Source organism: Manis pentadactyla, chromosome 4, assembly GCF_030020395.1.
Source record: "Manis pentadactyla isolate mManPen7 chromosome 4, mManPen7.hap1, whole genome shotgun sequence".
NCBI classification, from domain to species: Eukaryota; Metazoa; Chordata; class Mammalia; order Pholidota; family Manidae; genus Manis; species Manis pentadactyla.
This window is the reverse complement of record NC_080022.1, coordinates 148,793,586-148,821,376: the sequence shown is the minus strand read 5'-3', so window position 1 is coordinate 148,821,376 and position 27,791 is coordinate 148,793,586. Positions and strand designations below refer to the sequence as shown.

Below are 27,791 nucleotides of genomic sequence, written 5' to 3'. Positions count from 1 at the left end.
CCCAGCCTCCAGCTCAGCAAATTCAGGACCCCTCTCCATCTGGACTTGACCATGACCCTGTCCATCCCTCTGGGAGCTCCCCCACCGACTGCTTCCTATAAAAGGCAGGCAGAGCAGCTGGAGGAGCAGACAGGCTGAGCCAACCTCAGAACCCATCTCGCCCTGAAGGTCCCACGCCCAGCCTCCGACCTGATGGTCTCTGCAGTGCTTCTGTGCCTGCTGCTCACAACAGCCACCTTCAGCACCCAGATGCTCGCTCAGCCAGGTAAGCTCCGTCTCTCTCCTTCTTTCCCTCCCTCTTCTTCCATTTCTCTCTCCTTCTTGGAAGGCCTAAGTCAAACTGTCCCACTTCTGAGCCTATCAGAGCACCAGGGATCCTCAGAGCTGCACTTAACACATCTAATTTTACAGACAGACAGCTGAAGCCCAGGTGGGGCCTAGGAGGGGTCCTACCCCCACACCTGCAGTCGTCCCAGAACCAAAATAAAACCTAAGCTGCCCTCTCCAAATCCAGGGCCTTTTCTTTGACTCCAGTTGATCTTCCCAAACTCTGCAGATTGGGGGCCATATCCAGGACCTGTCACACTGGCCTCTCCTGCTCAGCAGTGAGGCATCCCCACCGTGCCGCTGAGAGAAGGGACTTCAAAATCTTAAGCCACATGTTCCAGGTCCCACCCCGCCTCGGGACCGGGGTGGAAGCACTGGACCTGGGGCACATCAGATCCATTCCTAACTCTTTGCTTTCCTTCCCCCACAGACACGTCCTGCTGCATTCATGCTGAGGAAACCCGAGCACTTCCTAAAAGGCCTTTTCTTTGTGACTTTATTTCTAGATGCACTCAGTGCCCTGTCCACTTGCTGTTTTACATTTAATAATAAGAGGATCCCCTTGCAGAAGTTGAAGAGCTATCGAATCACCAGCAGCCAATGTCCCCAGGAAGCTGTCATGTGGGTAGAAAACCCGTCCTCCTTCCCCCCTCCCCTTCCCTCCCCACCTCCAATTCAAAGTTCTGCCCCAGAAGACAGACGTCAGACTAATTTGGGATCTTATATCAGAGGATAAGATCTACCCAGACTATGTAATCCAAAGCCATCTATTACTACATCATAAACTGGCCCAGAGAGGGCCACCTCACTCCCTAAACAGCCTAGCTCACACCCCCACGCCGCTTTGGCAGATGCCAGGCCAGCTCCTCCTAGGGTGGCAAAAATGGCAACTACCTCCACAGGCCCCTTCTTCCCACACCCCTACTTCCTCTTGTCCCAGGGTGGCCCCCTTACCTACAGCATGTGGGCCAAGCAGGTTTTGGAATCCAGTGAGTCATCTCTTAGGTAAAACCCTCAAAGAGCTCCATCTAACTGTATGGCACTCCTTCACCCTCAGCCTCAGAACGAAACTGGGCAAGGACATCTGTGTCTCCCCAAAGGAGATGTGGGTCCAGAATTACATGAAACACCTAGATCAACAATCTCATACCCAGAAGACTAGAACTCGTCCAACCCCTGAGACGAAGCCGGAGTATGAGAAATGACTGTTTATTCTCCTCCAGCCTTCCTGTCTATACCCTGGACTAATTTTGCTGTCATTTTCAAGTAGGGTGGTTTCTGTTTGGGATATAAAATGTACTATGTCATAAGTAATATTTAATAGTATTTGAATTGTTGCTGGTTTGGTGTTTATTTTGAATACTGGTGATCTTTTTTTTAAAAAAAAAAAAAGCAAGAGCTCAAGCCAATTGGTTCCTTGATGAGCCCCAGATCTTTCCCCTGGAGGGAGCAGGTCTCCCTCCTGCTTAACTTTCCAGGGGTTGTGAGCATTCCCTGAGGATCATGGAGATGAAGGCAGTCTAGGGAGGAGAGTGCCTTGTGATTGGAGGGTGTTACTAAATATGTAACAGAAGAATGCAATTCATAAGCCTGCTGACTCTTTGCAGAAAATACACTTTGTTTAAAATCTCTAACAGTGTTTCTTAGCCCGACCAGTAAGCAGTGCTCCGAGGTGCAGGTGGATGGCAGGGGCGCCAGAGGAATGAGGATATAGCGAGGCCTTTCCAGTGGCCAACCTGGGCTCCTCCGAATGTGCCAGGGAAGGCCTGGCTTGCCATCCCAGCATATTCTAGAACGAGTGTTCCAGTCGCTAGCATCAGCTTCTAACTGGCCTCTACCCATATGCCTCCCGGCACTGAGCAGTCCCCAGAGTAATACAGACATTACGTGCACCTGACCCCCAGGGGACCACTAGATGCCCCAGTTCTAGTTAGCCCTGGACTTGACAGAGAGGGTGGGACTTGGGCACAACTGGCCTTGGAGGATAGCACAGCATAGTCATAGCAAAGATTCTCTAGAAGAGGTGCAGAATAGAAAAGTGAGGAGGAGGCCTGGAGGAAAAATCCCCATTTCGTCACTTCGGGCTCCAGAATGGAAACGTTAGAGTTGCTTAGAAAGGAAGGTTGAGGCATGGTTTTAGAGGAACTGCAATACCAAGATGGGGAGTTTGGAGTTAGTTCTGAAGGCAGGAGGTATGTACTGAAGGCTTTGGAGCCATCAGGAGGGCAGGGGGATGCCAGGGCAGGGGAATGCCAGGGCAGGGGAGGCCAAGAAGAGAAGCCTGTGGCCATGGGCAGGATAAAGCTGTCAAGGGAGAACTGAGAGCACCCTACTACAATAGTCCAGGCAAGAGGAAATGGGGCAAAGCGGGGAATTTCTCCCCTAAAGCCAGCACACTGGCCTTTAAAGGGTGCCAGTCCTGAGATCCAGAATTTACTTCCCTCCTTTGCTAGTCTCCCTAGAGTCATGCATTATACAAGCTAAAGCCTTTGACTGTCCCTCTGGAAGGGACAGGGCCTCGTCTTCCTGCTCGTGAAGGGTTCTCCTGCTCTTCCCAAAGCTGCCTTTCCCCAGGTGAGAGGATGAGCTGCGTTGGCACCTCTGTAAGATCTAGGACCCACCTGGGCCTGCACACTCACCAGGACCCTTCCCTCCCAGGACAAGCTCCTGCTAACCAACTCTGCAGGGTCTTTCCAGTGGAGAGAGGGTACCTGAGCCCTGCTGGGTCAGGTGGTCACTTGGCAGTTTGGAACACGGGAAGGAGTTCTGGCCTGGGAAGCAGGAGCCCTGGGCTTGAGTGCCAGATCTCTCCCTGACTTGCTCTGTATCCTCATGCCTGTTGGTGTCCCTCTCCAGCCCTCAGTCACCTCATCTATCAAATGGGGCTAACAACATCTTAGAGGCAGAAGAACTCACAAGATCCCCTCCCGCTAGGGCAGCTGTGACTTTTGGATGACATCAGCCCCTTTGGGCACGGAAGGGAGGGAGAGGCTCCTGCACCCAGACATGGACTCAGTCCAGCTCCCTGCCTGCTGCTTCACTGAGCCTACCCTCACCGCCAAACCCAGAAGCAGAGAATCTGCATCACAGCTGTGAATGCACGCTCACCCCCCAGGACAAAGGCAGTGAGCTGGGAGATGTCAGTCATTTATTGGATCCTATTGACAAGGAGGACTGGCACCAAGTCCAACAAGTGTGCCCGCTCTCCCCCACACACATGCCCCTGTCCCCAGGCCCCCAGTGCCAATCAAATTTGCACCCCGGAATTCCTGTGGTACAAGAGGTCCAGGGAAGCAGGAGATGAAGATTCCAAAATTTAAATATGTAAAGTGCAACAACATAGCTTATCAAGACCAAGCAGACCCTCCACAACCTGGCAAAGTTGGGCAAAAGGACTGATGTGGGGTTAGAGGCTGGAGGGACAGGTGACACCATGAGGTCTCTGGAGTCCAGGGTGGAAAAGAATCTGCTCACATGTGCTTTCACGGGCAGGTTTTTATCCCTTTTAACACATTCTTAATCCATCGGGCTGTGTTCAAGGCACAGATCTTTTGGCCTCCCTTCAGCTCGACTCTGTGGGCAGAGAACAAAAGAGCTGAGTCATCTGAGTCACCCCTGGGTGCCACACACAAGTCCCACCTCCCACTCCTCGCTGCTGGGTGCCCCTAAGCTGCCTCTCTGGGCCTGTAAAATGAAGTCGTTGCATGAGACGTGTGGCTCACACATTGGGAGGGACACCCAAGCTTCAGGGGGAACTTATCAAATTGAGTTTCCTGAACCCCTTTTCTGGAGAGCACAGTTCAGTGTACAAGCGTGGAGTGAAGGCTGGAGACATTCTGAGGATTAGCTAGCCCGGAAAATTTCCACCTAGAATATCTCCGAGGGCCCCCACTCCTGCTCCATCTTTTCATGTGTCTGTGTCCATCTGGGATCCTCAGTCATTGCTTTGGGGTCCCTGTGTGTGTTTGTACATGCGTTTCTTTTCTGGACTGCCCACCTCCTAAATATGGCTATCATCTAAGCTATAGACCAACTCTGCCCTTATTATCTGAGTGAGCTTAGACAAATCTCTCTGCTTCCCTGAACTTCAGTTTTCATGATAATGAAAGTGTGTGCCCCAAGAAACTCAGCAGAAATAATACACTGAAAGTGCCTTAAAGACACTGAGTGGCAAGAGTAAGCGACCTCAGTCAAGCTTCATGTTGAAGCCTCTCCCCAGCTAAAGATGCAGAGGAATGTCCAGATAATAAGGTGCAGGCGAGTTACCTGCCCACGGTCGCCCAAGGCTAGAGGTTGGCAAATCCAGAAGCAGGCACTAATTGTGACCCCTACCCCTTATTTTTTCCACTACGCAGTAATTCCTGGAGATTTTAAATAATTCTTTCCCCTGGGTACAAAGTATTAAGATATAATTCTTGATAGCTTGGCGCTCCAAGAAGCAAGTCACTTGGGGGAGCCCAGTTCCTGGCACCTACGAGGAAGCGCATCGCTCCCCCAAGCGCCCAGCCCGGCTCTGCACCCAAGGTTTTGACGGCCTCGCGGGCTGGGTTTGGAAACCTTAATCTGGTGGTGAATAGCTCCATCTCGTGTCTGCCATTCTAATTGCATGTGGGCCGGTTTCTGTTACCTGCAGGAGGGAGTTGGGGGCTGACAGGGAGGGCCACTCACATTATACCACCATGGTAGGGGCAGGAGGAACTGGTGTTTCTGTAACACTGAACTCTCTTCTGGGAAATCTTTTTCTCCACAAATGTGTAGCAACAGTTGGAGGATGACACAATCACTAGGAAAGAAGCACAAAAATGGTTTGCATCCATTTCTCAACCAGGACTTTGTTTTAAAAAAATGCCTTCTGGGACAGGCCCAGGCTTGGGGACCACCACATCCAGGGGGCTCTGGTGCAGCACTGTGTCACCAGCCACCTAGTTCTATATTCAGGGAGAGTCGGGACACTGGAATTCAGATCCCTGCTCCCCACACACGAGCTGTGTGGCCCTGATCAAGATGAGCACAGACTCCCATCTGTGAAATAGGACTTCCTAGACCGATTTCTAAAAGCCCTTCCAGTTCTGACAGCCCACCATGAGTGTATAGTTCCACCCCAATATTGGGGCTCAAGGGCTCTAGACCCCACACTCTGGGGGCCTAGTGAGTCTGGTACATGCAGGGCAACTGTGATCCATGGACCTGGGGCAGGATTAGGAACTGTTCAAGGAGTTCAAACTGATGGAATGACAGGCAACAGCGTCCACACACTCAGAAGGCAGCTCCCCACTCCCTCTCCACGAGGCCCTCCTCCCCGGGCCCCCGGGCCCCACTCACAGCCACTGTGCTGTGAGCCGTGAGCACGCTCTCTCCCACCCGCAACCCCAGAGAACTGCGTTCCAATCCTGGTTCCTTCCTCCTAGTTCTACTGTTTACAAAGCCCCTTTCGTGTGCCTCGTATTAGGTCAGTATTCTCTCAACAGCCTCGGGGGGTGGGCATTATCGATCCCATTTCACTGATGGAGAACCCAGAATTTGAGAGTTAGTCACTTGCCCACGGTGAGCCAGCTGTTACAGCCCCAAGTCCTGACTGCCAACTCTGCCTGTTACACTGTGGAAACAAAACCCAGTCCCTGCTCTGGACCTCAGGCTTGGCCTACGTAGCCTCCCAGTTCCCCTCCATCAGTCTGCAAGGCCTGGGTGAGGCAGGGCTTCCTTTTGCTGAAGCTAGCAGCTCAGCCATCTGGCTTTGCCCCAGACTCGGTTCTCGGATTGGCGCCCCTGCCCCACCCCACCCAAGTCCTCCATTCTGCCGCTCCTGCAAGTATTCTTCCCAGAGGAGGGGAGAGGGAGGCAGTGAGTCCGCTCCAACCCCAGAGTGCCTGCCTGCACCTCTGCCCTCCCCAAGGTGCCTCCAGCCCCACTCACTGCTCTTGCTGTCCACATCCTGCGGCCACATCGTAGCCAGCAGCAGACATGCCAGGGCCGTAGTGACGAGCTTCATCTTGGGCAGTGCAGCACAGGCCCCTGTGGAGCAGCCTCAATGCATCTGGTGGAGCTAAGAGCTCCCCCTGACCCATCCTGCAGTGCCAGAGCTTTTTATTAGAAGGCCTCGGTGGGGTTTCCCAGACCTTGTGCAGAGGTGGGGAAGTCACAGAGAGAAGAGAATGTTATTCGTGTCCAGTGACCACATGGAAAACTCCTGCCACCTCTCCTGGGTGGTGTGCAAGGTGTGGGGTAACTTCCCTGAGTGGAGGAGCAGATAAGGATCTTGAGAAAACGAGTAGGAGCTGTCCCTGCTGAGTGAGCCAGGGAGAGAGGTGGGTGAGAGGAAGTGGCCTGTTTGGGGCTTCTCCCACCCCACGTCTTTCCATGCGGAGATGGAGCTACTGTCCCAGGAAATGGCAGAGCAGCAGAACCTTGGACCAGGACCAAGACACACCGGTGTTTGAACCCCAGTTCTAAAAATTAGTGGTTGCGTAAACTCACCCAAGTCACATGCCCTGCAAAATGGAAATAGTAACATGTGTCTCAGGATGTGGATAAGAATTAGATGAGATCTGCTGTGTCAAGTGCCTGGCCCACTACTTGGTATTTCTAGTTTTTCAATCACTCCACACTTCAACAGTGTTCTAGGTCCTTGGATGGGCCCAGGGAAGACAGCTCCCAGTGAGGTGTGGTGTCTGACCTTGACTCACTGCCCTTTGACACTCAGATAAACAAGTAAAACCATCCATTGTGAGGATATGTGGAAGGCAGAGAGAACGGGGCACTGTCCACAGGTGTTGGGGGCCTCCCAGGGGAATGCTGTCTAAGCAGAGTCTCCCGCAGATGGGCTGACATGGGAGGGGGCGTGACAATAGAGGAAGGAGCTTATGTCAGGACAGACAGGCAGCAAGGAGCAGATTCATTCTGAGAGGTCAGAAAGACCTGGAGTGTGAGGTCAGGAGAGTGACAGGAGTGGGAGGTGGCTGGAGAGGGATGCGACTATACAGCTACAGAAGGGCCAAGTCGTGAAGACACTGCACGCAGTGCTTGGAATAAATAGCACACAGTAGGTGCTCAAGAAAATATAACTGGCTGGGCCGCATCCATGTATTAAAGTCATGAGGCCCACATGCATCATATAACCATAGAGGGTTGGCTAGGCTGATCTGCTCCAAAGGCATATTCTCTGGCTCAAAAACCTGCATGGCTTCCCCTTGTCAGTTGGATGAAGTACAGGCTGCTCACCCTGGTGTTCATTGGCTCCTCATGCAACGTCTCCACTGATTCCTGCATGTTTGAATATTTGCAGTCCCTTGAGAATGCTGCACGCTTTCCTATCTCTAAGATTTTGTTCCTACTCTATCACCTGTGGGACCCTCCTCGTTGCCTTCCTCTGAGAACTTTCTACCCATTCCAAATGCCACTGTCTCCATAAAGCCCCTTCTGCTCTCTCCAACAGATAGTCATTCAGCCTCCTTGGAAACCCCCTGTCCCTGCGTCACCCACATGCAGGCCTTGTATCCCTGCAGCCCTTCTTTTCAGTGTATTCTCCAGCCTAACACCTCACGTCAGGGCTGAAAGATCCCTGAAAACCATTTGCAACAACGGCTCTTAAAGTTTCCTGGGAGAGTTTTTAGAAAAATGCAAATGCTTTGGCCCTGTTCCAGAATCAGAATCAAAACATATGTGCCTACACATGTTAGGAGGAAAAACTCCCGGTAATTCAGGCACCAGAAGATGAGAATCAGGTATCCAGTGTATTTTACAGATATATATGCGATATATGTTTATATTACAAATGGAAAAAAGGCATCTCAGAAGGAGGGAACTGACTTTCCCAAGGTCATAACAGGAATTCACTGCAGAGACGAGGTGATGGACTTGAACACTGGTGATCAGACTGCCACGCGGCCGCCTCTGAGATGCTCCTTCAGCCGGGCCCTCACCACCTGCCGCTCTGCTCCAGCCATGCCCATCCATCCCACCGGCTCCTGCCACCCGAAAGGACTGGAAGTAATGGGACCACTAACCCGCCATTGTCACTGCCCTTTGTCCTTGCAGCTGGAGTCTTTTTTATTCCTCTACTGTCATTTTGGTTAAAAGAGATAAAGGTGTGTGCTTTAACTGCTGAGTGTAACTGTCGGTGTTTTAGGCTCACTTGGGACCTGGTGCTGGGCCAATAGGGCCACTCAGGAAATACTTCACTCGTCCCTGCCTCCTGGGGGTGCAGCCTGGCTCACTCAAGAAGGGGATGGGGCTGCCTCTCCAGGATATCACCTCCCCTATCTCCCCTTTACTTCTGCCATCACGAGCCCAGGACAGGAAAAGGGGGAGAAGGAAGACTTAGTCACGCCCTCTCCTCAGCTCCTTCAGCACCTGAAGGGCCAGGCACGGCTCCTGTTGCACAGAAGCCCAGGGCTCCCTGGGGGTATCTCCCCCACCCCAACTCAGCCTCTTCTTCTCTAGGCCCTGCACAAAGGTGAGGGCAAAAGTAACTCAAAAAATACATGTGGACTTGCATGAGATGGGTCAGAACGGCAGAGGATGGACTGATAAACAAGATTTGCTCTCAGCATGCATGCTGAACCATTATTCATATGAACACACTTTTCCTTAGCAGTTAGAAAACCAGAAAGTGCCTGTAGAAGGGTTTTTGTATTAGTCATCTTTTGTGAAACACGCACCAATTTACTGAGGATTGGTGGAGACCAAGCAGAGCTCAGGTATGGATTCAACTTAATAGCCTCTCCTCCAGAGGTCCCAGGGGTTCCCAGGCCTCTTGCCTTGGTGTGGACTGGAGCCTGGCCTTCCCTGCTTGCTCACCAGTTACAATTCAGCCTGATCCTTACAGATCAGGACAGAGAAATTCACGGGGGCTGGCACATTGGACCTCAGAAGATGTTTGCTGAGTGAATGAGTGAAGGAATGAACAAATGAATGAATGCATCAGGAATGAGACCTGTCCCCAGGATCCCGCACAGCAGCACCCCGACCAGCACTCTTGGAAACTGCACACAGCTTGGTCTCCACCGAGGTGTGCGAGGTGCTGGAGACAGTGGAGTGCAGCATAAACAAGCACAGGGTTTGGGCCGGAGCTCATCCTAATTCTGCCACTTGCTGCCTGTGTGACTCCCCTAACCTCCAGGCCTTCTGTTTCTCATCCATGGCAGAGGACAGCAATAGTGATGTTAAGGCCTCTTCTTCCTTCTGCTCTAGCCAACAGTCACTGCACTCCTGGGGCAGAAATGCAGACCACGACACAGGGACTCCTGCCCTCCAGGAGCTCCCAGACAAGGGAGGAGTGCGGGCCCCCAAGCAGTGATGATAGTTCAGGGTGCCTACTCCGAAGCGCGAGCCTGCTTTACCCTGGGAGCTCAGGCAGGGCAGCCTGCAGGAAGTTGGCCGATAAAGATGGAACAAGCAGACCAGGTGGAAGGCACGGGGAGGCCCCCGCGAGTGAGCGGCACAGTGGCAGTGCCGTGCAGCTAGAGCCCTGTCGGCCACATGCTGCAGAACTTTGTAAGCCGAGCCGAGACATTCACACTTCACCGAGCACGATGGGCTGAGTTGCTGTCAGCCCAGTAGCTCAATGGCTGTGCAGTGCAAGAGGCCCTGGAAAACGTAAGATGGGGCTGTGCATTCCAAGGCACTGGGGAGCCGGGACACTGTGCTGGGGGCTAGGCTTGCACTTCCAGGAGGCAGCTGGGGCCAGGTGCCAAGGAAGGGGCCAGAGAGGACACTGTGCTCACAGGTGCCAACAGAAAGCTGGGCAGCACCAGATTAGACAGGAAAGAGACCAGATGGGGGACATGGCTGTGCAGCCTAATTCATGTGATGAAGCCTCAGATGGTCCAGGATTGAGGGGAATAGGGGAGCAGAGTACTGTTTCATTGAGCATCGACTAAGTGGCCCCTTGGTTAGGATTTCCACATACTCTGCTGCCCACAGGCCCAAGTCCTGATTATGTTACACTGTCTCCTGCGCCTCGCACACCCGGTGGAGACCAGGCTGCCTGCAGTGTCTGAGGATGCTGGTGGGGCCACTGCGGTGCGGGATCCTGGTGCCAGGTCTCAGGTATCATTAGTTCATTCCTTCACTCATTCACTCAGCAAACATACTCCTAGGGCCACTGGTGCCAGCTCCGGCATGGCAGTCAGGTCAAAGAGACCTGACCACAAGAGCCAGGACCTGGAGAGGGAACCGAACACACAAACCAGGGAGTGGGTGCGACAGGTAAGGACGCCGTAATGCGCAGGCCAGAGGTGGTGCATGCCCAGTGTGAGGGGGCTCTTTGGGGTGCAGCATGGCCTTTCCACTGGGCCTGGAAGGATGAAGGTGGGATTTCCCCAGTGGCAGGGTGGAGAGGATGGGGAGCCGTGGTTATGAGAGTGGGCTCCGGGGAGACCTCCTGGCTCAGGGCCCCAGCCCCTGGTATGTATTGTGTGACTTCACTTGCTTAACCTCTGGGCTGCATGTCCAAATGGGGATAATAATGACACCTGCTTATAGGCTTTTGTGAAAACAAACGTGACATATTTCTTAAGGAAAATTGAACAATTGTTTTATAGCACGAGACTAGCCAGTGTGGAGGCTGGTGTCGCTGCAGTGTGGGGGAAGGATCCCGGCCCGCAGGGAGTGGCCAGAAGTGAAGCCAGGAGGACCGTGGGCCAGGTCTCATGGGATCCCGGTTCTAGGCTCCAGCCCTGGGACTTGACCCTGCTGGCAGCGGAGGGCCCTACGCAATCTTTTGCTCAGGACAAGGTTGTGGCCAGATGTGTGGTGTGGACTGAGGGGCTCATGCTAGAGGCTGTGGGACAGAATGAAGGGAAGGCAGTAGGGCTGGGAATTTTGAAAGAGTCTAGGCGGGCTGACAGGTGAGGAGGTGGGTTTCTTCAGGGGAGAAAGCATGAGAATCAGGAGCCAGACTCTCTGGGCCCTGCTGCTCATTTCCTGTGGGCCTTTGAGCACATCTTTCACCCCCTCTTGGGCCTCAGTGTCCTCACCTAAAGATTGGGAAGGTGGCCTAAATCAGTGACTGTTTCCCTGGAAATGGGATCCTATTAGGACCATTTGGGAAACTTGTATTAAAAGACATGTGCTTAAACCTCACTCTGGACCTCTGTACTCTAAATCCAGGGCACTGGGGTATCTTGAAAAGGCTCCCCTGGTAATCCACCCCTACTGCTTCCCTCCATCAGAAGCCCCTAGCCTGGATGACCACCAAGACCCTCTCTGGTTTGGCATTAAGTGACTGTCTGGGCCTCCATGTGCAGGCGGACTCCTGCCCACAAATCATGCCCCAAACAGCCCGTCAGCCATCCCTTGTGTGACTGGCCCCTGGAGTCAGGCCTATGATGCTGAAGGAGCCTCCTGGGTGGGTCACCCTTCCCTCTCCAAAGGGGATCAAGGCAACAGAGCCTAACAGGGCTGATCCCAACCCCTGAGACATTGGACCCTCCCCACCCTAAGAGCCAAGCCACATTTAAAATGCTTCCAGCTAAAACTTAGATTCTAACACCCAGGAAGCCAGATGTTCAAAGAAGCCCAAGACATGGGCTTGGATCCAGAAGTGTCGCAGATTCAGTTTTGTGGTTCTTGAGCTGTTTGGCCCTGAATCAAAAATGTCCACCTTGCCAAGCACCTGTGAGTTACCCGAGGAGTCGGTGTAGGTTGGGTGTGCACAGACTGGCACCAGAAGGACACCGGCGGCCCTTTGTCCTTCTCCCTTTGGACCCCAGTCCCCACAGAGCAGGACAAATGGGGGGTGGGCCCTCTCACATTACAGATGAGGAGCCAGAGGCCCAGAAAGGAAAAATATGTTGTCACATGGAACCCAGTGACAGAGCCCTTAAGACAGCTCTGCCTCTTAACACCCAGGCAGCGCTCTTCCTCTGTGATATTTTCTGGCAATGTCTCCTGTCTGGAGAGCTGGGCTGTGGTCAGAGAAAGGTGGGCAAGATCAGGGCCCCTAGGATGGTGGGAAGCCCTGTGGGATTTCTGTTCCCCACCTGAAAGCCAGGGCATGGTGCCGGCTTTGCAAGGAACAGTGAGAAAAAAGCCCCCACAATTCCACCGGGTGGAACAAGGAAGCAGGGGCAGGAAGTAGCAGTAATTTGACTCCAAAATATGCCCACCTAAAGCAAGGCCCCTGTGATTCAGGCGACATGCCCATAGGCTGCTGGAAAAGACCCCTGAAGAGCCTTTCTCTTCCTGGATTGGTAGGTGAACAGCCTGAGCCCCACCTCGGCCCACAGCCCATTTTCCAGTGCATCCTGTGCCCACAAGATGGGAGCCCAGGCTGGTCTAGGCTAGGATGCCCTTCTTTGGGTGTCTTCAGGCCTGGTTCCAGGGCTCAGTTCAGAGCTGGCACACCCCAGAAATGCTGCCATTGCCAGGTCGGGCCTCCTGGGCTCAAGTGAGCTGAATCAACTACAGATTCACACACTGAACTCACACTCCTTGCCCCTCAAGACTGGAGCTGGGCCTCAGATGTGCCAGCCACCAGAACCCAGACAGCCAGGTCTCCTGGCCTTCACCTCTGTCCTCTAGTGTGGTGGAAAGAGCATGGTCTTGAGGTCTAGACACCTGCATTTTAGCCCAGGTTGGCAGTTTGTAGCACCTGGCAAATACTAATCATCTTGCTAAACCTCTGAGTCATGTCCTCTAAACCTGGGTTCACAGTGACTCTATCTTAAGATCGCTGTGAGGTTAACATGGAAATGTGTGCAAAGGCTTCCAGCACAGCCCAGCTTACCTACTGCGGTTTCTGAGGGTTCCTGTGTTTCCTCCCTCCCTGCTAGGTTTGTCTGGGGCATCTTTACAGCTGCTCTGAAGAGTTGATTCCAAATCGGCCAAGTCCTGTTTCTCACCTAGCTTGCTCAGAGGTGGGTGAGTCTCAGGAGCCAAGTTCACATGGGGAGCATCAGAATTCAGGGCTGCTGCCTGCCAGACCCATCCAAAGTCCGCAGTCTGCGTTCCACCCACCCGTGCCCATGACCAGGAGACTTCACAACATTTCCAGCAAAATGAAAACAAGGGATCTGCATTCAAAAGCTAAGAATGTCAGAATGGCAACAGCAGAGACCTCGCAGGCGGTGCTCCATGAAGGCTGTCCTGCCCCATCGGCCCTCCGGCCGTGCTTCTGCTTCATGTTGGATGGGCATCCATCAGTTTACTCCCTGGACACTCCTCCAGCCCACACTGGGTCTCTTCTGCCCTGGTTTTCCAAAATCACACCGTTACGGTTTTCTTGTTCCAAAGTCCTTGACATAAAGACACTTCCCAAATGAGCCAGAAGGATGCATTTCACTTCCCACAAGCACGGCTCTAAGTGACACATCCTCTTTCAAGTCACACCCCCCCAACTGCCCTGCAGCAGAATCAAGGGCCAGTGCTGTTGTCAGCCAGCCAGATGTAAGACGGCAGAGAAAGGACTGTGGAGGAGGGCAGATATGAAAAATAGACGGTGTTCCTTCCACTGACCTGAGTCCATCCTGCCCCCCTGTTTCTAGCCAGAACTAGAAATCTCAGCCAAAGATTTCGCCTACCCCCAGATATGTGACTTAATTGGATGAACATGTTGGACACCCAGCCGATGTCAGGTCCTCCTTCATTAAAGGAACCTGTCACCACCCTCCTCTGCCACCTCCTCCATCCACCTTCCACAGATGGGTCCTTTGAGATACAGATGTGATAAAGCAGGTGGATGGCACTGAGCACCCCACGCCCTCTTGCTCAGTCCCTTCTTTAACAGTTATACCAGCATCATGAAAAGAGAGAGGAAATGAGCAGCCTGGCTTCTGTCCCAGCCCTGCCACTCTTGAGTTCTATTTACATAAGTGTCTGCGTGGATAAGTTATGAATTCTAACGTTTCCCCTGCTTAGCTGACCAGAGGTCATGAGTCTCATAGGAGATGATGGCTGGATGGAATGTGTGTTTGGCAAAACAGACGGCTACTGACCTGACTGTCCCTCTGCCACTGCTGTTTCTCGGTTGCATCCCTTTCCAGCCAAGCAACTGAAATATTTCACCCCATGCTCTCCAATTCCTCCCTTCCCATGTTTTTAATATACTGCAGACTGGCCTCTGTCCCTCAGATGTCACCAAAATTGCAATGGCTAAAGTCACCAGGGACCTCTTTCTTGCTAAATCCATGGCACCCTTGGCTGTCACCTTGCCTGACCTCTCAGCACCCTTGACCTTGTTGACCCTTCCTTCTGGAAACTTCCTCTTGCTGTGGCTTCTGTGACACACGATCCTCCTAGTTTTCCTCCAAACTCTATGGCTGTTACTTCTAGGACTTGTTAGAGGCTCCTTACCCTCCATCCATCCCTTAACCTTGATGTTCCCCTAGCCCTCCGTGGAATAACAATAGTTAAGAGCCAACATCACTGTGTGCCAGGCACTGCTCTAAGCACTTCACATGTGTTAACCTGTCTAATTTTCCTCAAAGCTCTGGAAGTAGGAGACAATACCCCATTTTACAGATGAGGAAATGGAGGCCCAGAGAAATTGCCCAAGATTACTCAGCTAGCCACCAGGCAGGTGGAACAGCCATAAGCAGTCGGGCTCCACTTCTGAACTAGTATTTTGTGCAGCCTCTGGGCAGATACCTGCCCCTGGATGTCCCCAGACACTTTAGCCCACAACATTCACATCAGGGTATGTGTAGGGAAAATGGAAGTTTGTATGGCCAGGATCCTCAGCTCACCCTAATCTGCTTGATGATGTAATCAGCTTACTGCATAGGCTGGAGCTTACACACCCGTCGGCAATCAGCCAATGCTGCCTGTGGTGCTATATAAAGAGCTCCACCCAGTGCTTGGGGTGGAGCAGAGGGGTGGAGGAGAGGCTGGCGCGGAGGCAGAGACAGAGACAGAGACAGAGACAGAGATGGACGTGCCAGATGCAGAGGAGACTCTAGCACTTGACCTGCCACGGTGAGAATAAAACTTGGTACTTAAACCTTTCACTCCCACCCCCAACATTCCATTGTTGTATTTAGGTCTCAAAGAATCCAGAGTGAACTTGCCAGGAGCTGGGAAACCCCTCCAGCCCAGAGCTACAGTATAGAGTCATTATTATAAATCTGTTTTACAAATGAGGAAATCTAAGCCTCATGACCCCCCCACCACAGGCCTCCGCCTGAATGCCCTCAGCAAAGGGACGTGCCCTTTGAGTCCCAGGTCAAAGCAGGTTCATGCCAGGTGAACACGGGGTGGGCCAAGGCACACAAAAAAGTGAGTTTTCTCCAAAGAACCACACACGGAGCATTTCTTCCTGGTTCCACATCTGTATTCCCCAGGGTAAACCTCCATCAGTATCTCACGTGGGTAAACAAGCAGAGAAAGACAGTGTGGTTTTACTAATTCAGGTACATCGACGGAAAGGCAAGTTGAAGTTAAGACTGTTATTAAATAAATCTGGTTCTCTTACTTTCAACCATATGTAATTCCTCCTAACAGTATTATCGGGTGGAAGGTACTTAGAAGCTATACTTTAATGGAGAGTTTATCGGGATTTGTAATTAGCAGAGCAATTGTGAGCCCTTGTAAGTAGTTGGAAGCAGATTAAACCCACTAAAGAGAATCAGCTACTCAAAAACAATAGCCGTATCCATTTACAGGCCAGTATTTGCTGTGTCAATTAGAAATGCATACACACAAACAGCTACTGTAAATCGTTCTGCTGATGCAGGATTCGACATCCCTCCCAGCAAAATCAGTCATTAATTAAGTTAACAAATATCTAAAGGATGCCTACTATGTGCAGGCACTCTCCTTTGTGCTGGAAACTACTTGCCCTTGTGGAGCTAACACCCTGGGGGAGAGAGAGAACTTTTCAAGTTAATTATGTAAACAAGATAATTTCAACCAGAATAAGTCAGTGAGGGAGCATAACAACAAAGGGATAGACCCGAGGGGCATTTGAGCTGAGACCTGAATGACAAGAAGATATGAAGGGGAGGAGAATATTCTAGGCAGAGAAAACATGAGTGCAAAGGCCTGACGCGGTATCTTAGCTTACACTACCCTTTGAGTAAGACCTGAGACAAAGAACTAAGTGAAAGCAGTTTGTTTGGAAAGTGAAGTAAGGATGATTAATCGAGTGGGGAACAAAACAAGGAAAGGAAAGGACTTAATAAAGGATATGTTATCAGGCCAACGCAACTGTGGGTGAGCAAACTGAGCCTCAAGGGGACACTTAGGCAAACATGTAGAGCACCTGAGGGATCCCATCCAGGAGTGAGGGAGCCGGGACAGTTACCCTCAAGCTCCTGCCAATCATTGCCAAGGGCTGCTCATGGGTAGAGCGGTCTTCCATGGCAGAATCCAGTTGGTGTGCAGAGATGAAATGAGAGACCTGAACGGGGTACTGGCAGCATTTGCTGCAGGCAGAGAACAGCCTGGAGTGTCCAGAAAGAAAGTCAGTGAGGGTGCAATGACAGGAAATGAGTATGAGAGGAAGGCAGGGCCCAGCTCACCTGAAGCCGAGTAGGCCAGGATGAATTTGAATTGTGTTCTAAGTGCATTTGAAGGACAGCCGAGAAGTTTCATCAGAGAGAAGATTTCTCCCTCAGCTGTGTGGAAAACAGGTTTGGGGAGGAGCAAGAGAGAATGTAAGAGGACTACTCAGGAGGCAAAAGCAGAAATCCAAGCAAGAGGTGCTCATGGCTTCGGCTGGCAGAAGGTGTACAAAGTGGTGGACCCAGGTGTGTCCGCAGAGCGGGACTGACAAGTGGGTTCATGTGGGGGAAGTAATGAAGGATGCAGCCTTGGCTTGGGTATGTTGGTACTGAGATGGGAGGATCACAGCAGGAGCGGCTGGGCTGAGCCACTCAAGAACAGAGTAACTTCGGTTAGTCACTCCCTGTTCTCAGCCTATTTTCTTATTTGGAAAGTAAGCGAGCAGAGAACTAACTGACTCCTAAGGATGCTTTTAATTCTAACGATCTATGACTTTTAAAAAACAACCAAAACAACTTCTTTTAAAGTTTCACCTCTTTTTAATACCATAAACCCATGTGAACCACAGCTCAAAGTGAAAGCTGGCAGCTTGTCTATAATCTACTTCTAGTTCTACCTTCCCTCCATTCTATTTCACCTGACTTCTTCAACCCATGATAACTAACACCCCGAATTCCCATGCTTTCCCTTAGTTCTAATCTGGTTCATAGTTCTAATCTGCATGTGTTTCTAAAATGTGTATTTTTTTTGCTGTAGCTATTTTAAAATTACTAAAAGGATATCATACTGTCCATAATTGTAAGGACTTATTTTTGCCCAATAGTATTTTCTTAATATATAACCACATCGAGTGCCCTGTGTTTCATTCATTGCATCTGCTGTACAATATCCTATTGGTTAAGTGTACTATTTACTCATCCACTCTCTTGATAGGATTTTGAGTTTTTTTTCCATCTTTTTACCACTGTAAAAAGTACAGCTATAAACATTTTTGTATAAGCAAGACTTCTATTAGATATACATAAAAAAATGAAATTGCCGACTTAGAATATTTACTGTTATGAGATGGTTCTAATCATTTTCCAAATTAGTTGCATAAAAATACCAACAACCTATTGATCACATAGATCTGCATTAGCTTGAACACTTAGTATTGTCGGAGTTTGCAATCTTTGCTTACCAAATTACCAAATTTGAGATCTCTTTTCTGGTCTGGCTTGGCATTTCCCTGACCAGTAATGAGGTGAACATTTCTTCATCTGTCTATCAGCCGTAAGTGTTTCCTCTTCTGTGAAATGTCTAATGTTTTTTTGACATTTTGTTTTTCTTATCAGTATAATCAGCCTGCTTCCTGCCTGTTGAATGCTGGGGCTCAAGATCATTTTGTGTCCTGTAAAGTCAGTCTTATTTAATCTAGACAGACAGCACTTTGGACAATGTAACTCTCTCAAAAGCTTTTTTTTTTGAGGTGTCAGTAGCCAGACTCACATTTCACTGAGACATGCCGCTCTTTGTCCCGCTACATAACATGTCAGGTGCTTTACGCTACCAGGCTTTACGGGAGCTTCCCAGGAGTCATTTTGCCCAACAGATGGGATTCCCTGGAGCTGTTTTAATCTCATCAGAGGTTTTAACAAAGGGAGTGACAGTCATGCCCTCAATTTGGTCTCCCCCTGCTCAAAGCCTTGCCTTTGTTTAGATCTTTGCCCCTAAAGTTGTCCTATTTTGAGAACACTTTACAGGCTGGAGAGGTTTAGGAGTGACAGATGATTACCCCTTCCAACCCTGTGAGCCCTATAATTTCCAGACTTCCCGTGTTCCCTTTCAATTCTGCTTGCAAATAAGCCCGTTGTTTTCTGCTATCATCCCTATCTTCAACCTGAAATGTAGCTGGGAACTACCCGCTCACACAAACACTCTGTCTCCAAACTTCTCCAGAGCCATAAATTCAGTAGGTATATTTTCTGCCTTCCAAATTATCATATGTGACAGTTTTGCTAAGTATTTCACTACTGCATTATATAGCTTGCCATTTTTCTAGTCCCCTATAATAATTTCCTTGCTGCTGGCCACTCAGCCTCAAAGCCAAAACCACACATTTTATTCTAGGCACTAGTTTCGTTCTTGGTCAGCTTTTGCTGCAGTGATAAGCAACCTGAAATATCAGTGGCTTGTAACAAGGGACATTTCTTTTTTTCTCTCAAGCATGCAAGTCAACTGCCTCTCTGCTCTAACCTGTGGTTGGGGTCTGGCTCTGTCTTCCCATCCCTGGGACCACACTACAAGAACAGGTTTTACTAGGACATGTCGTTCTCCTGGCAAAGGGTGCAGGAGACAGAGGATCGGCAGACACTTGCAATGCTTTTAAAGCTTCCGCTAGGCTGGGGTATCACATCGTATCTGCTCGCATTCTGTGGGCTCAAGGAAGTTAGTGGCCAGCCCCAAAACCAGTGATGTAGGGAAATACGTCCTGAATCATTTCAAATAAGAATATAGTCTCCCACAAATAAAAGAGAGCCTTTAATACATTCGTATACTTGTCTTGTTAGTGTGTTTATTGAGTATATGTTTATTGTATACATATTCTCTGATTTGTAGCTTATTTTCAAGTTGTCTTTTTAAGAAAGAAAAATCATTTTAATCAACTTTCGCTTGTATAGTCAACTTTTTTTGTCTTGTTTAAGAATTTTTTTCCTTTCCTCAAAGTTTAAAAATATTTCTATTATGGTTTTCTAAACATTTTGAAGACTTATATTTAACATTTAAGCATCTGGAGTTGATTTTTGTATACGGTGTAATGTAAGGGTACAATGTAATCTCTTCTTCCGTATGGATGGCCATTTTGCCAGGCCCAGTTTTCTGAACAGTCTCTCCGTTGCCCACTTCTGTGACACATGAACTATGCACATACCACAGCTTCATACATATGTGGTTCTGTGTCTGGGCTTTCTTATTTCATTTCATTGGTCAATGTGCCAAGCACTGAATTGGTTTATAACTTATAGCAAGTCATGTTATTCAGCAAAGTCAGTTCCCATCTGTGTTTTTTTGTTTGTTGTCTGCTTTTTGCTTTTCTTATTCTGCCGGGAGTCAGGCTATGCCCTTGCGGGGAGAAAAAATTTCCCTCTACCCTTCAAGGTTCTTCTAGCTGGTCTAAGAATCAAGTACAGATTAACAGGAGGAAAAAAAAAATGCTTAATGGTGTACATAGGGGGAATCCATAGACATGAGATTCTAAAGACAGTCAGGGACAGTGATGTATATATGTCATCTTGAATGAAGGGGCCAGGGTAGGGAAGGAAGGCAGTTTACAGGAATATGAAAAAGTAAATGGTAAACAAACGTTTGCCAGGCCGCACAGAAACAATGGGGCTCAGAGGAATTTTAACAGACTTTGCTAAATTCCTCCCTGTCTACCATTCCTGGTTCATATTATAAGGTAATTAACTATGGTGACAGCTGTCTTCCTGAAGCAGGTCCTCCATCTAAATTCTTTATATTCAGCTGGAAGGAGGCGGATGAGAAGTCAAAGTTTCTTTCTGAGTCCAATGGGCTTTGAACATTTTCACCTCCGACATCTCTACATGCCAAGGTGGCACATGTCGGGGCAGCCTGCCCTTGGTCCCTACACTCTCTGCGTTTACTAGCTCCCTGAACCCTCACAATTACCCAAGGAAAGCCAGTGTTATTTCTACACTACATATTTCCAGACTATGGATGAGGAAACGGATGTGCCCGTGAGGCTGACCCACAGTTACAAATAGCTCTGAGATTCAAACCCAGGCCCATCCGACGCCAGAGCCCTGCAGTCCCCACATCACACGGTTTGGGGTGGAGGAGCTCAGCTAGGAGGTGCTGAATCAAGCCTGCTCTCTGGTTCCCACAAGAAAGGAGAGGTTGCCAAGGGCCTTATCAAATGCCTGGCATTTCCTCTGCTCGTCTGCGTGCTCCCCACGCCCACCTCAGGCTGGCAGCACGGTGGGTGGAGTCATAGGCCCAAGACCACAAAGCCTGGCGCATCTGCAGAGTCACTAGCGGTGCACGCTGTCACTTTGCTGAGGATCCCCGGTAACAGGAGAAGCTGTGCAGGCTTCGTCTGACTCAGTTCGTTCTCACCGACTGCAAAGAAAAAAGAGCAGGGGCCTGACACCTGGAGATGGTTCATATTTCAAGAAGGAAGGCAGTCAACAACAGAAGTGTGTGTGTGTTGGTATACACAGCACAGCAAACTTGACTAGGATTTGGATTGTCCTAGTCAATTCACATTCATTCTGTCCTTTAGTCCTTGAAAGAGGAGGAGGTAGTCTTGTTACTCTTAGATGCAATGAGGCAAAGAGGGTTAAAAGGCTTGTCGAGTCACTCAAGATCTCTATCCCCTTAGTCAGTAGGAGAAATATTTAAGGTACTTCACTGGCTGGGTTATTTTGAACAAGGAGATAATATGTGTAGAGCAGTGGCTCTCAATACCACCTGGGGACTTCTTAGAAATGCAAATCCTTGGACCTCCCCCCACACCTCCTGAGTCTTAATTTGGGGGGCCCAGCAATCTCTGCATTCACAACCTCTGTATTAGCTGACCCCGGTGCTCCCAGTGCTCCTAAAATTTAAGAACCACTGACGTGAAGAATCCACCCTGGCACCCAACAGGGTGAATTCTCAATGAATACTTACAACTTTGGCCAAAGGTCACAGAGCTAGTCATGGAAAGTCAAAGACTTGGTGTCTTGTCCTACTGATTCTAGACAACTTTTTTCACCAAGGATAATCTTATCACATGGGAAAGAGATTTGCATATCTGGGAGGATTGGTATAAGGTCAGACATGGTGTTAAGTAGAGATCACCTGAAAATATTCAAGTTTCAGGATTGGAAAAATAACAGGACTGAGCCTTAGGCATGTGAAATGCCATGGACACTTCATACGTGGTGTATCGTTTAAGACTCTTACAGGCTGGGAGGCTGGCAAAGTCAAATGTACACATGCCATTCTTACATCTGCACATGTCTGTGTATATAGCCCCTCATACATACGAGTTGCTAATCCCATTATCCACAAGTGGGTTAAATCTCTACTGTCATCAGGCTGGCTCAGATTGAGTTTATCTTTTATATTACAAATAGCTTTTAGAATTGAAATCATTATTATAACAACATTAAACACACAGAAGAAATCGATGTCATGTCACTCCCAAAGAACTATTTGTTTCTCACTCTGCATTATTTAGCTCTTTGTAGAGAAATCTTTATATCATCCCAATTTTATCTTTTCCTTTTCTCACTGACTTCATCGTAAATATTTTCAGTGATGCCCCTCATCTTCAAAATTGCCATTGTGATGACTGAAAAACAGGCCTTCAAACTGATTTGATGTAATTTAACTACAGGGATTTGGCTGGCTACCACTATTTCCTCAATCACAGTGTTGGGCCTAGTTTTCTATACAAGTGACATTTTTGTCATGTGATGCTCTTCTTTAGATTAAATTTCTAGAAGTGGAATTATAGGAAAAGAGGGTATGAATAGGACTACTGGAACATCTAGGAAAAATGTTTCCAAAAGGAGTGTAAGAGTTTACTCTGTCAGTAGCAATGCATAAATACACCTGTTTCACAAAGAGTGGTCCTCAGCCCGGCGACATCATTCCACTCCTCCCACTCCAGTCGCCAATACAGCGAAAATGCAATCGTATGCTATTATGGGTGTGACTTTCCTTTTTATAAATCCCAGATCCCTTCTTCTTTCCAAAGACAGAGGTGGTCAAACCGACTTCAAAAAAAATTCATTTCAATAGTGTGTACGTGTATGTGCCTGCATGTTGTATATGTGTATGTGTCTGCATACATATATGTATCTGTATCATCTCTGTGGTACCTGCATCCATGTTTATGCCTCAAAGAGCACACATGTGGAGTGCCTATATCTGAGGTTTTGCTGCAGACATTGTGTTTCTGAGCATGCATTCCTTGGACTTTGCTCACATGTATGTATGAATACATTGTTTTGTGGGATCACGGATGGCAATGTCATGAATGAAATCAAACACAGACCATTTATGGTTTAACACAATCCTTCCATCTGTGCTTCTTGTTAACTATCACCTTCTTGCATAGCTGTCTCCACAAATGAATGGACAAATTAATGAGTTTAATATTTAGAGGAGTTAGGGCCCTTTTGCCAGAAAAAGCAGATAGCTACACAGAGGAGACTTTTCATGTAGAAAATAGATAATCCTGAGTAGGCTGGAACTTTGAGAACCATTTATCAGGCAAGTGATACTGAGCAGGTCACATACCACCCTTCCACACCTCTATTTTCTGAGGCTAAAGTGGGGATCATAAGAAAGGATGACTATGAAAGTTACATGGGCCACAGAAGGTATCAGGGGACAGGGTGTGCCCCACAGGGCAAGGAGTGGAGGAGAGCCAGGTCCTGTCCCAGGGCCCATCTCTTCTCAGACTCTGAAGGGTGAAGGGTTGTCAAAAGTCTCTGCAAAAAGTCTGGCCTGATGAGATGTCAAAGCTCACACACCATTGCTAACTACATGCAGGGGGCAGACCGAACTTCAAATCACAGGATCCATGGGGGAAAGACAGTCAAAAGGTCCTCATGGATGGAGGGAGTTGGGAATCACTAGGACAAATCTGTAGATTCCAAACTTTTGGAAAACCAGCAGAACTTCTCTCCTCCCTACACTTGCATCCATACAACCCTTATGGGGAACCCCAACTATGACACAGTTGGAGACAGCGGCAGAGGCTGGGTGGGCTGCCCCCTCTCCCTCCCTGGGCTCTGCTGAGGGGCTCCTGGAGCACCCACACACCCCATAGCTCCCCCAGTGACAGCCTTGCATCTGGATGGTCCTGGAGTCCCTGCCAGCACTGCCGTGCTCCAAGGCTAGATCATGGTTTCCAAGCAGCAAGAGCAGAACCAGCTCACATTTATCAAGAGCTTTCTCTGTGCCAAGGTGTGTGCTCCGCTCCCTGCACACCTGATCTCATTCTATCCTCGTGTGTTCTCCAGGAGGAAGATCCTGATAATACTATTAGGATCCCCATTCTACAGCCACAGAATATAAGGGCCAACACAGGGCAACGTAGAGAATGTGTCCAGGTTCCCTCAGCTTGTAGATTATAGGGCCCAGAAGCAAACCTAGACAGTCTGGGTCTGAATCCGTGTCCTCAGCCCTACTCTGTAAAGCCTGCCAGTTTTGAGAGGTAAGTGGCATCTTTTGGACTTAAATTTCCCAATTCTTCATCAGGAGACTTTGTGACACTCACCTTTTTTCTGTTTTTGGGGGGTTTTGTTTTGCTTTGCTTTGTTTTTAAGTATAGCTATGGGAATGGCCCCAAATTATCCTCAGTCTTTTCCCTAAACCCCAAGGTGATCAGACCAGAGATACTGTCTAACCTAAGTGAGTAGCAGGCCACTGACTCTGACAACACCCATGGCTGCTGGTGTTCCTGTGCATACGTGCTTGATGGCAGGGCAAGATGGGCCTGGAGGCAGGGGAGTACCATCTGATGCCTCTCAACATTTTATAACAGCAACTTATTTAATAGTCACTCCAAAGAGGTAGATATGATTATCCCCACTTCACAGATGGCAAAGCTAAGGCTCAGAGAAAATTTGCTGGGCATACCCCAGCTCAGAAGTAGCAGAGTCTCGATCTGGACCCAGGCCCATGCGACCTTCCATCACACTGCACCAGATTTGGTGGCCTTTGGGGACAATGGGCCCTTGCTCTTCTTCAGAGCCTTCCTCCAAGCTACCAGAGTTCCTGCTTTGCCTGCCTCCATCCCAGCCCTTGTTACCCAGTCCTGCTGATGCTTGTCACCATGTCTGTCTCCCCCACTCCTTGGGGGTCCTTAACACCAAAGGGCATGAGCACAGAAGGCCCTTGGTAAAGGTTTGCTAGGGACTGAGCAGCCCAGCCCCACTGCACAGTCCAGGCCTCTGAGGTGCTGAGAAGCCTGTGGGCCCCAGGCTTTGTGGCCTGCAGTTCTTAGAATGCCTCAGGCCCTTTAAGATTCACCTCCCTCCTGCACATGGTGGCCCTCGTGGGGCTCTAGGAAATCCCAGGGCAGTTTTTGGACTCAAAGTGTTTATATTTTGGGCTCATATTTTCCCCTCAAGTTGAGTGAGCAAAAGGATGTTCAGCCTCTCCTGGCTGTAAGGACTCCTGTCTGTCCTTCCGTCTGCTTCATGACCACGTAGGACCATGTGAATGAGACCCTTGGATCTGGAGTCAGAGGACATGGGTTTGAGTCCTGCTCTACCACTTGCTGCTTATGTGATCTGGGGCAAATTCCTTAACTTCCTGAGCCTCTAAGAGGAAACAGTTCTAACTGATCATGAACACACAGTGATGTTGCGAGAGTCAAATAAGATAACGTGTGGAAAGGACTTAGCACAGTGCCTGGCTCTGAGGAGGTGCTCAGAGAGAGTGGTGGCTCGGCCTTGAACCCTGCCCTCTCTCAGAGTCTCTGAGCAGCTGGCGAAGGAAGAGCGAGCCTGTTGAAGTGGACCAGAGGCAGCTCACCTTGGCAGGAGGTAAGGACAAAGGAGACCAAGAGGGACCCACGGCTGAGTCAGTGGGAGCTGGTGGGGGGACAGTGACTCAGACAGAGGTGCCCACCCAAAACCTCTGTCCACATATCAACCACAGGAGGCCGGTAAGAGCTTAGGCAGAAGGGCCTTTCCAGGGTGGAAACCCATGGGCAGCGTGCTAGAGAATGAGAAGGAGATTACGGTCCTGCTGGAAAAGAGAGAGGGGGCCAGAGTCACAGCCTCCCCCACAGCCCATGCAGCAGGCACAAGGGAGCTGTGAAGAGCAGGCTGTGTGGGATTCAGGAAGGAGCCTGCTTCACTCCAGCAGCTTGGATCTAAGACCCTTCCCCCATGGTCTAAGGCCCCGCTCCACACCTTACAGGGCCTTGGGCATGGCATTAGGCCTCTCTGGACCTCAGTGTCCTCATTCCTAGAATGAAGATAATAATATTGCTGACTGCATGGAGTGATGGTGGGATGTTGTGTGTATGGCAGCCCCTAGTGGGGCTCGGAGTGGAGCAGAGACCAGGAGGCAGGCTGCAGTCTCCCTGTGGTGGCGGGGCCTGAGGTGCTGGGGACACTGAGGGAGAGGGGAAGGAGCATAGAGGAAGGTTCCAATGCCCAGAAAGGCCCAGCCCCTCCTGCAAAACCAAGGTGGGCATTTCCTCAGGCAGCAGAGAGATTCTGAGATGCATGGAGCCAAGATGGGTGGGAATGTTCTGGGACCGGGGTCTTTACCCTTTTCTGCCCCCTTCTGCTCAAGGAGCTGACTGCCCACAGAGACCTTCTCGCTGTGTAACCCAGGGGAAGGCACTCACCCACTCTGTGCTTTCCTTTTTGGCATCAGCACTAGGACGTCCACGAAGCTCCAGGGTGGGAGGGGTGAGGGGGAGAGAGCTAAGCTATTGGGAAGGATGGAGAGAGAAGCCCTCAGCTAGGAACAACCCAGTAGGGCAATCAGTGGGATCCTCCTCAGTGGCTCTGGCCAGAGGACCTCACAGGAAGGGGCGACTGAGGGCAACCGAGCCACAGAGACCAAACTTAGCATCAGGTGCAGGCAAGCAAACCCTGTGGGCGCAGCTCTGCCTCCACCTCACAGCACAGAGTGAGGAAAGGCTCTGCTCCACAGCCCCCTTCTCCCTCCCCGTTTCCACAGGGCCAAAGGAGGCTAGCCTGGGCTGGGGAGCAGGGTGAGGCATGCAGTGTCTTGGATGTTGCTCCAGCTGTGTGGCTGCAGGCAAGACTTAACCTTCCTAAGCCTTTGTTTCCTCATCTCTGAGATGAGGTGATGATACTTACCTCACTGAGTAGTTGGGAGGAGAAAATACAGCTCTAAGAACAGAGCCTACTGGTGTTATGCCAGGGTGCACAGTTTTCACTAACTCTCTCAACACCCCTGCTGTGTGAATGCTTTCATCCCCATTTACAGAGGCAGAAACAGCTTCAGACCCTAACCCTCCACTGGAGAAAGCAAGCCACCCTGGGTCTTTGCCCTCCCTGACAGGCTGTTGCAAGTCTACTTTGGATGCAGGAGGAAAGGAAATGGACTTTCCCCCACACTCCCTCTGCATGCTGGGGCTTCACCCAGGTAGGCAGCCTGAAGGGCCAGCATGATATTCCCTCAGGAAAGGAAAGAATGAAAGTTCCTGGAAGTTCATCCAAGTGCTGAGGTCCCCAGCTGGCCAGGGACAGAGTGGCCTGACTACCACACTTTCCCCTTTACACAGGACCCAGGGGATCCACCTCGTTACCCTGGGAGGCCGGTGCTGTCAGACCAGCCATGCAAGGGGAAGCAGAACCCGCAGGGTGATTTCACTGTCAGACCTTTCTCTACACCTCTGTCTCCATTCTATCTTGAGCCACACATGTCTTATATCCACAGGTTACCTATTGGACAAATGTGTACTCGTTACACCCAAGGCTCTATTCCAGAAGCTAGACAAGCGTATATGAAGGCCAGGAGCCAACCTCAGAGAACTTAGTGGAGAAGACAGATGAAAATATGACCATGGTGCCAAGGTGGGTACCCCTGAGATGCCGTGGGGAGTTAGGAGGACAGAGATGGGGAGGGAAAGAGATCCAGGGCATGTGTCTGACCCAGAGCTACGATCATCACAGCGGGACGGGATCTTAGAGATTTTCTGGTTCAAACTTTTTCATTTTCCAGATGAGGAAACACAGGCAGGGAAAGGGAATTATTTGCACAGAGCCTCATAACTTACTGGGGTCAGCACAGCCAGGTGAGGACCCAGGATTCCCGACTGCTCAGGCCCACCCACAGCACTGTCATGATTCCATTTATGCCTCTGACAGGTGACCCAGCAAAGGGTGCCCAGATAGCCCAGGACAGATGCACTGTTATAACCATCAGAACTCACCGTACTCAACATGCCAGCCTTCTGTATCAGTAAGATTCAGTTCATCCAGAAACCCTGCTTATGCACAGTAGTATTTGATCTCTTCAGTAAAAGTCTAGAG

General features: G+C 49.9%; 1 protein-coding gene and 1 long non-coding RNA gene across 3 annotated transcripts in view; both read left to right on the top strand.

Moving 5' to 3' along the window:
* On the top strand, positions 1 to 1,664 carry CCL13 (C-C motif chemokine ligand 13). Its single transcript, XM_057501174.1, has 3 exons — positions 1 to 265; positions 834 to 948; positions 1,385 to 1,664. Exons 1-3 carry the CDS (start codon positions 193 to 195, stop codon positions 1,530 to 1,532), a joined length of 336 nt encoding a protein of 111 aa, XP_057357157.1. The 5' UTR covers positions 1 to 192; the 3' UTR covers positions 1,533 to 1,664.
* A 13,493-nt stretch (positions 1,665 to 15,157) lies between these two features.
* The window catches only part of LOC130683689 (uncharacterized), a 30,488-nt gene continuing 17,854 nt past the window's right edge, over positions 15,158 to 27,791 (top strand). The window contains exons 1-2 of one of the 2 annotated variants that reach the window (XR_008997573.1): positions 15,171 to 15,240; positions 27,196 to 27,332. This is a non-coding gene — a long non-coding RNA (uncharacterized LOC130683689). Of the gene's footprint in view, positions 15,241 to 27,195; positions 27,333 to 27,791 lie in introns of both variants that reach the window. The other variant, XR_008997574.1, reaches the window with a different exon arrangement.

Bases quoted from the DNA above. Each gene is read 5' to 3' on its own strand.
- CCL13 (XM_057501174.1), top strand. From the start codon at position 193: ATGGTCTCTGCAGTGCTTCTGTGCCTGCTGCTCACAACAGCCACCTTC. The intron at 266-833 runs GTAAGCTCCGTC...CTTTATTTCTAG, and splicing joins CCAGATGCTCGCTCAGCCAG to ATGCACTCAGTGCCCTGTCC. The intron at 949-1,384 runs GTGGGTAGAAAA...CTTCACCCTCAG, and splicing joins TGTCCCCAGGAAGCTGTCAT to CCTCAGAACGAAACTGGGCA.